The sequence below is a fragment of the Mastigoproctus giganteus genome, chromosome 13, assembly GCF_048544385.1.
Source record: "Mastigoproctus giganteus isolate SK-2022 chromosome 13, ASM4854438v1, whole genome shotgun sequence".
Lineage (NCBI taxonomy): Eukaryota > Metazoa > Arthropoda > Arachnida > Uropygi > Thelyphonidae > Mastigoproctus > Mastigoproctus giganteus.
The window spans coordinates 36,223,716-36,236,007 of NC_143587.1; the positions used below are offsets into that span (position 1 = coordinate 36,223,716).

The window sequence follows — 12,292 nt, forward strand, 5'->3', positions numbered from 1 at the left end:
CATCAACTTAAATCAATCAACTTAAAAATTTATGATTCTCAGCCTTTTCTAGCAAACAGACCCCCTTCTTTCACATTGAAATATGCAGCCTTTTTTCAAATATACATTAATGAAATATAACACAATAACTAAAGACATTAACTAGAACTATTGGAGAGGATGATACTGAAGAAACTTATGATATCTACAAGGCCTAAATGAGCAATAAACAATTCTGCCAGGATAATTCCCTGCCAAAGAATAGTCTGAATTATGACCTCCACTCAGTGGTTTAACAAAATGGCACAAAAAAAAAAAAAAAAAAAAATATATATATATATATATATACACACACACACACACACACACACACTTAACTGCTAAAAACCAGATGTTACAAAGTGTTATATGAGAAAACTCATTAAACCATCCTAGACAGATTGAAATAAATTGATATTTAAACTAAGATCACTGAAAATTATGATCCAACCCTGGAGATCTTGGATGTTTAGGCACAAAGAAAAAAATGCCAGAATATGTTTAGAAATAAACAACAACATATTTATAATATATGTGTGTGTTAATGAACTTAACAGCTGTAATATTTTACAGTTTTTAAATTAAACCAGTTTGAATAAAAACAATGTTGTGCGTTTAATTTCATAATAATCTTAAAAACATATAATAGATATTTTGTGTTAGTTCAACAACTGGAGTTTTTTACATGAATAAAGACATAGGAAGGCATGGGGAGGAAAAGCATAATCTTTCTTGGGACAGTGAAGGAGTAATATAATCGGAAATATTATTACCATTCTTTATTTATGGCAACTTTGTCAAAAATATTCTTCCTATAAAAAACAAATTGTAAACAAAGTGAATCCGCCTTGGAACAACTTAATCCAGAATATTCTACATCTGAGATCCTTACATACTGCATCAGAGATACTTCTACAGTTGGCCATTCTCACACATCACATTAGAGATACTTCTAGAGAAATAGTAGTAGTAGTGGCATGTGATGCAAGAAAGCATATGTATGAGCTTATGAAGCATCAGCCAAAAAAAAAAAAAAAAAAAAAAAAAATCACACCATTCCCTCCAAATGCCCGTCCAGTTCCTCCTTAAATTTATTCAACCTATCAACTTCCACAACGACAGATGGAAGTTTGTTCCAGCAATTAACCACCCAAATGCCCAAATTAAGTGGGCATAAATGAAATCCATGACAGTTTACATATATTTGGCTGACTAATATATTTTGCAGCACTACTGCAAAAGATTGGTCAGCCAAAATGTATCACAAATTCACTGGCTAATGTATCATTAAATTAAAACACTCTCAATCATATTTATAATGCTTCAAGTAAATTTTCAAATCAATATAGTGGATAGCTCCTCATCTTTACACCCAACACATTTTTTTTTTATTAAAAAATATGATGCAGGAAAACAATGAAGCAAAACTCACACAACACAGAAATTTTGAATAAATGATATTCACTCCATGCAAAGAAGAAACAGAATGCAAGAAAAAAAAGTAGCACCACTTGCTAACAAGTAAGCTGATTAGACACAGTAACACTAAATGGAACATTATTGCTTATTTCAAACAAAACTGTACAGGTGTCACGTGATACAATATCAATCAAACTCATCAATGGTAATCAATAAAGCTTGGATGTTTAGGCACTGAAAAGCCAAAAAAGGCAGGCAAAAGCAAGAATTCAAATTAAGTACTGAAACTCCAAACAACGCATTTATAGATTTACTCTAACTGATCCTTAACATGTGAAAATATCGTTATATACACAAAACACTAATCATGCCATTCTTAATGAACAAAACAGATTAGAAAATAAAACTATATATTTCCTCTATAACACTGTGGAGTGCATGCACTAAGCAAATCATATGAACAATGAGAAAAAGAATATTATGAAATCTTGCCACTTTCTTCATATAAGAAACTGTATCAGTCAGGAGCAACATCATCATACTTAATTCCATCCAGCCAAAGAACGTTTATGAAGTAGAGCTATTTGCCTTTTCAAGTACTTCAAATGTAAATAAACAGTTTCAAGAGCTTGCTTGTCTCCACGGTTCTAACGATAATGTTGACAACACATCTTCCATTACTGGTTATTTCGTAAATGCTATACTTCGCTGATGCTATAAAAGCTTGCTTTCTTGCATCATATGCCTGTACTAATACTAAATGGAAATCCAAATATTTCCAATTTATCCCTATTTATCTGTAAAACATGACTATAACTAGTGTCCAGATATTTTTTTTAATGTACACTCGATTGAAACATGTTCCTTCATGAAATTTTTCAATAGCCTTTAAATATGTTTTCCAATTTCCACAGAAGCATAAATCAAAAGCAAACCGAGACTCCTAGTTGGAAAACTGCAGAATACGGTATACATTTTCTGTTTCTATTACTGCTTTGAGGTATCACTGAAAAATCCATATGCCACTTCAATCGGTGTCCTAAAATAAAAATGGCATTTTATGACATTTTACCTGGACATAGGACAAAACATTTTGCCAGGCTCTGGTGATGTTTGTCAGTATATGCAATATGTTGGAATCAAAGAATCATATTATAAACAGTTGCTCAGTGTTCTCCTTCAAGTCGGTTTGAGTTTGAATAATTTTCAGGAAACTACATGAACAAAACATGGTCTTTGGTGAATAAATTGTGTTGAATTTATGTCAGTGGAAAAGCAACAAGAGTAGCACACAATCCTGCCTGTGAATATGGCAATCTTGTTCCTGATATTAGCAGTGAACAGTTGATAATAATGTGAATCATCAAAAAGATATCACAAAGCTATAACATTAAACTTCAAAAAGAATGTTCTGTTTCTGTGAGTCCATAAGAAACAAATGAAGTGGCATTTTGTAAGCACAATTCTTTTCATATGTACAACAATTAATTTTTTTTGAATTTTAAAGTTGAAGAATAGTTGCAGGATAAATGTGCAGAAATTTGCTATTAGCCAGTGGATAGGTGATTGCTGGAACAAACTTCCATATGGTGTTATGAAAGTGGGTGTTTGAATAAATTTAAGAAAGAACTAAAATTATTATAAGAGTTAGATATGTAATGTGAGAAGTAGTGTTTTTTTTTTTTTTTTTTTATTGATGCTGTATAAGCCTGCTTTCTTGCTGATACTAATACTAATTATCAGTGTTTCAATTAGATAGATGTGCACCTGATCCAACCACAGAATGTTCCATTCACTTCGTTCTAGTTACAACTATGAGAGTAAACGTATGTGGATCAGTTAACATTAGCTACAGCACTACACACATTTGATACAGAAGCCAATCTCCTATAGATCACAGCACTTTGCCAACAGTTGACCATGAAATCTGAGTAGCCATGTAACTATTCTAGCATTAGCAGATAACTGATTTCCTGCTTCAGCCTCGGTCTGAGAGAAACACTAACCTCTTCGACAATCTCTGAAACTGCTGGCCATCTGTACCACAAGCTATGGACAATATTTAGAAACTGTATCATTTTGTAACCCATTCAGCAAAAAAAAAGTTTCCCTTTTTCAATCATGAAATACAACATAACTATGGTGATATGTCTAGTGTTCTGTTAAAACAACTTCACTAATAATGCTGGTTGGTTGGTTAGTTGGTTGTTTGCAATTTTATGGCACATTGGCAACAAGGCCATAATGCACCAAGTCAAGCTAATAATGCTCAATTCATCAGATTATGTTCCATATTAATGCTGACTATTTACTGTTCCTATCATTTTTTACAGCTTTCCTGCATATCTATGATTGCTTCTGCCAAAATTTGATTTGTATGCTACCCATTTAGAGTAGCATTTTCAATATGGGGTTCCCACCCTCCTTCTGGCACCATTCATCTTTTCATAAATTTCACTGGTGTCTCTCTCTCTCTCTCTACATACATGTGTGTATATATATATATATATATCAGTTGAAGTTTCTTCCTGAAACACTTCATAAGAGATTTTAAGAAAGGTGTCTACTAACTACTGCTGATATAATTGTGTATTACTGTTCCATCCTGAATGGTGCAACAACTTAACACAATGCCTTTCAAACTTAGAATTAGATACAGTAACACAACTACATGCATACAAACTGCAATTTCCTGCTTGTGTAACCTCTTCTGCATCCACTACATCTCTTCACACAATTAATAATTCAAGACTTTATATATAATTCTGCTGAATATTAGATTGAATCTATCAATATTCCAAAAAAAATAAAAAAATAGATATATCAAGATGCCTGTTTAAAAAAGTAACTAGAAGATGGCTAAGCTATTACCAACTGTATTCACAGATGGTAATAACAGCTGTATTTTTAGCTATAACCAGATATATTCACATTTTTGTCTCTTTAAATATCCTCCAAAAGTCAGATCAATCAGAAGGTATACAAAACCACACAACACATATCCTTAACTTGTGCTGGTTAATTATTATTACTTAATAATAATGAGAGTGAAGACACCGATATTAAACAACGTTAACATTCTTGTAAATACAAAATTTTAAATTTACATTCATTACACATTGAAATAGAGCTATAATTTTTTATTAAAAATGAAAACAAATCAAGGTATCAGCATCATTTTCAAATTACAGGACCTAGAAAAGCTGCCCATCTATATATAGCTATCCATATTCTGTGCAAATAGTGCTAATAAATTAATTAAAAATTATAATTTACATAAATAGCTGAAAATACACACATCACATAATATATAAACACACACATCATATATAAAACGACTTCACATTAGGTACCAAAATTCTCACTTCTGAATTAAATCTTTAATTTTTAATTATACTGCATGTTATATCTTGGCTATACCATGAATAACTAAACAGGCAAAAACTCCAGTGAGGGCTTTGGCTTTTACACACACACAGATATAATCACTGTATTATAACAATAATTATTCACGGCTGAAAAATCCATCAGAGAGGATCTAATTTTAGCTCAGTGAAGCGTAGCTAAGTGCATGTGCACACTCTCTTCCTCTGAAAATATACACAAAGGAAGGTCGCTTGTTGTCTCCTGTCATTCCTGACAAAAACGTTACTTGACTGCTTCCCTTTTCGATAACAGTAATTGATTAATATCGCTGAACGACACCAATTTCTATTTTGTCCGTACACAAGTCAAATGCAATATAAATACTGTAGTGGGAGCCTGAATGGGACCTTAGAGTACGGAGTTTTTTATACTACCTCAAGTTAATTTTGCGCCACATTCAGTATACACAAGTTCAATGGGGCACTGAAAAATTAAAAGGTGGCAAATTTTAAAAATTCAATTATAACACTTTAGCATGAAAGCTGCGACTTCATAATTTGATTACAAACGATACGTCGATGTTAATGCTAATGGAAGATCATCATTAAGTGGACATCTCTAATTGATGAAGAAAACATTATTGATGATGCGAACACGATACTTTAAAAATGTCGGAAAATGTCAGAGGGCAATCGAAAGTGGTGCTATATTAGACTGATTAATAGCTTTTTTACAAACAAAATAAATTTATTTACCAACCACTAAGAAAAATACAGCAGACTTCGAATGATCGCCAGTTACATGAGCCAATATATAGAAGGGTACCATCATTTAGCCATCTACTCCAAATTGAGATGATTCACATTGAGGTTCGTTTTATATCATATATATTTTTTATGCAGTGTACACACTTCTATAATATATACTCAACCTTATTTAAACCTAATGTTAATATACATAGCTACTAAGCACATAATACGCTGTATACATAGATCAAATGACAGATTGGTTTCTAAAAGTACACGGTTTCCACCTGATCCTCTATAAGCAACGACCCAAAGTGCCAAATCTACCGGGGAACATTAAAAAGTTCCTTCTTTGTTAATATTCCAGAAATACCACAATTTCACATTCAACAAAGTTCATCCTAAATTGATCAATAGGTACAAAATACATATAAGTGTATTATGAATATAAATTAGCTGCGATGCTTTGTCATCGCAATGTTTACTAACGCGATGATCAAAAAAAAAAAAAAAAAAAACTGCTTACCTTCTGACAGTTCTAATTCTAGTTCCGCAAGTTTCTCTCGAACATCAACCGGCAAGCTCGCAATATCTATTCCCTGATCAGCCATCTTCGTCCTCCACTCCAGATCACAACTTCTCCAACAAATCCAAGACTTATCTCCTCAGCATCGGATCAACGTTTTCTCATCATTACTGCAGCATTCATTTACTGTTGTCACTAGCAGCCATGTTAAAACCTGCGTGGTATAATGCCGCTGTAGTCTGCCGACCAACCACGCCTAAACAATGCACGATTAGGCCGAGAGTAAGGCCGCTTGCAACCCTGTCGCCAGTTGCGGACGAAACCATTTATTCCGTAGGTACGGATTGATACGGCAACTTGCGAAAGAAAATCCCGCCGGTTAATATAAACAAACAATTGCAATACGGTGATTATTGGCTTCTGTTAAAAGAAAGGTGTGATAAGAAAACGGAATTATGAAATGAGAATAATCTTATGCTTACTCAAAGAGAGCACCAGGAATCGTAAAAGGTCACGTTTGCCGGTTCTCACGTAATGATTATCTTATTGTCCCATCTAGAGGCATTGTGCACGTGGCGGTGTATCTTAAACTACACAGGAAGTAATTTTTTTGATTTCATAATTATTCGCTAAATACCATTAGGTAACTGTCCTTGACTAGAGAGACCAAAAATAAACACCATTTCCATAATTTATACAACAACACTAATATGAGTGTATAATTTTTTTTTTTTTTTTTTTTTGCTCTATTTTATGTTTTAAAACTTCCCGCTGTTTTAAAATCGGGAACTCGTTTTCCTACTTTAAAACAGCTGGGGGTGGGGGATATAAACACCCTATTAACGTATACAGTATTCTCTTCATTTTATTAGGCCTAAATATGATCGACTTAAGCCTGACATCCGCAATCATGACCCAAATCCATAGTTCGCTCAGTAAGCTGTTTTAAAATATGGTGTTTATTCCCCCTCCCCCGCTGTTTTAAAATAGGAAAACGAGTTCCCGATTTTAAAACAGCGGCAAGGGGGAATAATACCATAACTAACACTAACCATAGAGGGTTAGGCATATCAGTCACTGCCATTTTAGAAGGGGTTACCCGTCACTAAATTTTAACCATTTTATGTTCTTCATAACAACATAGACGCCAAATATGGACCTAAAAGAACAACGCAAACATTTTTTTTTTATATAAATCTAAACACGAAAGATAATTAAAATGGCGAGGCATTGAGTCCATTAGTTCACGAAAGCGTTCCACAGATATTTCCATCCATGTTTGATGCACTACTGTCCATAATTCTGTCGCATTCCTGGGTGGGGGATCCAAAGCTCGAACGGACCTTTCCACAGCATCCCAAAGATGCTCCACAGGGTTCATGTCTGATGAACGGGGAAGCCATTCTATGGTGGTAAAATCTGCAGAATGCTCTTTGAACTATGTTCTAGTCAGCATGGCTCTGTGGGGGAGGAACATTGTCCTGCTGAAAAAATCCATTGCCTTGTGGGTGCACAATGGCCATGAAGAGATGGAGATGGTCTGCAAGGATGGACAAGTAACCTGGACCGTTCAGAGATGCGTCTAGACGTAACAGAGGTCCGAACGTGTGCCAGTTTAACACACCCCAGACCATTACCGACCGTCCATTTTCCCGAACAGTTCCTTGTTGACATGATGGGTGCAAAGTAGGACGGTTTCCGCCAGATACGCATCCTCCATCGGCTCGAAATAACTGCTCATCGGACCAGGAGTCCCAAACATCTCCACCAAAACATCAGGTATTGGTGGAGATGTTTCTGGCACTTCCCTCGTTGAAGTCGGTGGTGATTTGTACCAATGTCGGTTGGCTGAAACAATGCGAGACAGACGTTGACGGCCACGTTCATCCACCACCTTTCTCTGTCCAAGATGAGATGTTATTCTGAAAATGGCGTATTCCCAATACACTCGATACTGTTGAACGGGAATAGTGCAATTTCTGTACCACCACCGCGATAGAGTAACCCATGCGTCGGGCACCCACTATCATCCCTCTTTCAAAGTCTATTAACCCATGACGTTTATCCATACTGACATCGAATTACCGTCTACGTGAATGCAGTGTACCTATACACCTACCAAGCGGTGGGTTCGTCCACTAGCGAGAGGGGGTGACAGCGTCGCATTGCCCAGGAACCAGGTATTCCATGAATTCTCTCTTTTCAGTGTAAGGTTATGCATTTGGGGAACAGAAATAATGGAACCACATATAAACTATTGAGGAAAGAGGAACTAAAAGTGGTTTAAGATGAAAAAGGCTTTGGATTGTCTATTCAGGTAAACTTTCCTTGCAGTGTAAACAGCCAACAAGGAAGGTACGTGGTGCTTTGTGCATGACGTCCTTCTCCCAACTTTGCTAGTTTGGAGAAGGACATCGTTTTCCTTCTATACAAGGCAATAGTTAGACCGTATTTGGAATATTGTATTTAGGGCTGGAGACTGCATCTAAAATTGACATATAACTTCTAGAGAAGGTCCAAAGATCTGCAACTGGATTAGTGATGAATGCAAATCGAGGCACATAAGAAGAATGACTTAGACTGTATCAACTGCAACGTTTGAAAATTAAACATTTAAGAAAGATATAATTGCGGTGTATAACGTTATTAAGGGCTTTTTTTTTTTTTTTTTATTTGAAATGCATTTCTAGTCAGGATCCTTGGATTTGACTTACTAATAGCACCCGGCCTTGAGACTGGCCAACTCAAGATACTGAAGAGGAAATCCACGACTACCGACATTAGTCTCGACTCGAACCCCCACACTACACTACACTAAGGCTCACAAGGGCCTAGCGGTAGCCTAGCGCTCTTGCTAACTAGGCTACCGGGGCCCTATCAAGGGCATTGAGTAAGATGAATCAGTTTGTTTTCCCTTGTAGATGAGACAAGAACCAGTAGACACAAAAATAAAATTTAACAGAATATCAAAAGAGTGGATCTCATCAAATTCATTTATGGGATATGGGTTGTGGAACTGGAATAAGGTGCTCCTCAAGTGGCAGAAAGTTTGGTTAAATTCAAAGTTGAACTGAATGGTCGCCTTTTCAGAATGGAAATAGTATGAATACGCATACGCGCTTTCTTTCTTTCTGATGAGTAAACGTTCACTTTCTTGCATCATTTGGCCTCACTAATAGTAATATCAGTGTTTAAAACTATTTTCTCCTATTTATACATTTTCACAATATTTTAGTACTCTCATTTCACAGTAAAGACAAATTCATCTAATAGTTATGATTTATTATTAAAAACTTCGCACTTCTCGAATTGTGAAACATTGCTTTCGATATTAGTTCTCACCAAAGGGAGGTAGATCCTTTCTTGGAATTGAACTACCCTTCAATGTACTCTCCTTCCATATTCATTGTCCATGTCTAGTTATTTGACAACTACTTTTGTTTTCAAATAAACCAGATTATTTGAATTAATTAAATTAACTTAACATTAAATAGCCAGATTATTGTTTATTATTTATTTATCGTTTTTAAAAGAAAAATTTATAACGTTAACTTCAAGTTTCGAAGACTTATAACATTCTTATATGATAGCAAAGGTAATTTGTATAAACTTACCGCTGAGGTAAGTTTATTCAAATTACTGAATATGACCTGGTATGATCGGGAAAGCATAATCTCTTCCGAGTATGACATGCTCGATAAGCTGTTTTGTTATTTACAAAGCAACGAATGCTAAGAGGCAGACAGTGTATCGTGTCTGAAAATTGCGTGTATCCTATGTTTGGTTTATTATTATTATTATTATTATTATTATTATTATTATTATTATTATTATTAGCCATATGGTGCAAGGAAGCCTGAGGCTTATGTTGCACCAGCCAAAAAAAATTGAGTACCCTGAGAAAGAGAGAGAGAGAGAGAGAAGTAGGAGGGAATCACCAAAAGAAAGAAGAATGATGATATCCAGCTCAGAACCCTGGGTGTGCCAAGCCCATACTCACCAGATGCGAGCCCCTGTTTGCTGGATCAAACAGTTTGGCGCTATAGGGCAAGAGTAGTGTGTATAGAGTTTTATTTTAGACGTCTTGCAAAAAACGTCTGACTTTTACAATCAAACTCATAACACAGATAAAATATTAACATATATAATATTTTACCTGTGCTATTTATGAAAAATTCCTTTACGTAGGCTACTTATCAGTAAATATTAACGTTGATTAGACTGTTTAACAACAAATCACTGCATCAATTCATTTTTATTCTGTATTCTTAAGACAGAATTTCTCAAACATTTTAAGTGGTTGGATTAGAACAGACTATATGATATTGTGTTAATACTGTATTGTGAACCGACTATTTATAGTGTATTAAATATAAAGTGCCAGTGGGTTGTTTTTTGGGATTTTCTTGGCATTTCAACTACTCTTGCCCTACAGCTTCGGATTCATATGATCTTTATTGTGTGTATTCACGAGTCAATTACCACACGGCAAGCCCAAAACCACGGAATACCTGTAGCCACGATTGAAGAAATCTAATAAAAATTTCTCAACTTGCTGACGGTATTAACCCCCCTCTTGTGGGTAGCACACAAGATGGAAAAAATCTGAGTTCGAATCCCATCAATGAAGCGAGTAATTTTCATAGGTCATTTTCACAAAGTGGCATGGTTCCTTACCCCCCTTTCCGGAAACTCGGGTTTTTTTTTTTTTTTTTTTTGCAGCAAACCGACCATATAGCCCAAGGCTCTGATGCACCTAAAACCCTACAACAAACAACCAACCTAACGGTATTTGACCCCGGATCTCTCTCTCTCGTCAAAAAAAAAGAACTCACTTGTTCTTTTTTTTTTTTTTTTTTTTTTGTGTTGGCACAGAAGTCATAAGATTGTTGAACTCATGACATAAGGTAAGTCCGTCCGCACCCGTGGGAATACGAACAAACTATATGTTGCATTTTACTTTGTCTTTCGCGCCTTTGTGTATGAATCTATAGCCAATTCTATTCAAGCCCTCGTGGGTATCATAGTTGGTAGAATCGCAGTCCTCCTCACACCGCGTGGAAAAGACCTGAGTCCGAATCCCATCGGTGACGAGAGGAATTTTTGTGGGCCTTTAAAATTTTAACAACGTAGCTGAGTAAGTCGGTCTCAGGCGAGAATAGAATAGTTTTTCTCCTGAAAACTCGGGATTTTCGTCCAGAAAACAGAAACTCGACCACAGAACACGCAATTTACAGACAATATACACGGAGCAATATGGTCTTAGTCGCTGATTCTCCTAAAACCCTAGACGATTTATTTGGAATAAATCATTGGAGAAACCTTCTCACATACTTCCGTTTGAAAGCGGCTAACTCAAACCCCCGGCGAAAAATTCAGTGAGAAATTTCCCTACTCTAGAATGGAGTTTGAATCCATACCATCCAAACATGTTCAAAGTACATTAGTAGTGGTACCAAAGGTCAATTGTTGTTGTTAAATTAAAAGTACGAAGAGTACAAAGCAACGATGAAACTACCGTGTCACTAGGTCCATCTCTGCGGGGAGGGGCAAAGACATCAGGGTGTTCAATTGTTGTGATGGTATGGTATGGTTGTTAAACGTTACCAGAATAATGTTTAACAATCAATTTTTCTTAAACACGTTTTTAATAAATATTGGCTTGCTTGGCCAGCCTTCGTTCAAAGAATGAAAGTTTTTCTTTTTTTATATATATCAGAAATATTTACTACTATCCGGCACTTCGGTATAATCTAGGGTTGTTCTTTTTATTTTTATTTATTCTCATTAACAATAGACACGTTCATGTTAGTATTCTGACTGCATATATACTTCTTCCGTTTTAACGTCTTGCGATCCATTCTAATGAAGGATGTAGAATATTGCGCAATGTTTTCCTTACGAGACATTGACCTCATTTAGAATTAGCAGTCCCAAGCGGTGCCTTTCCCCTTTTATCTTTTTTGATCTCCAAAACCTCGTTCAGCAGGGGATAAGTATTTACTATAAACAGCTCGCCAAGAAATGTGTTCAGACGGAACAAATGACCAAACCACAAGTTCGGAATCAGGGAAGCGGTATTTTTAAAATATTTCGTTTAGAACCAGTGCCGAATTAAGAGTGCTAGTGCAGTGTAATTTCGGGAGATGTAATATTTTAAAAAAAAAAAAAAAAAAAGGAAATAAATACCGGTATTTGTAATTCAGAGACACTTAAA

General features: G+C 35.5%; 1 protein-coding gene across 1 annotated transcript in view; it reads right to left on the reverse strand.

Annotated features, from left to right (window-relative positions):
- LOC150075966 (disco-interacting protein 2-like) overlaps positions 1-6,266 on the reverse strand; it is a 579,017-nt gene extending 572,751 nt beyond the window's left edge. The window contains exon 1 of the mRNA XM_090387840.1: positions 6,076-6,266. Within this exon, the coding sequence (XP_090243966.1) occupies positions 6,076-6,160 (85 nt within the window). The 5' untranslated portion in view covers positions 6,161-6,266. The remainder of the gene's footprint in view (positions 1-6,075) is intronic.
- Positions 6,267-12,292: the final 6,026 nt, after the last annotated feature.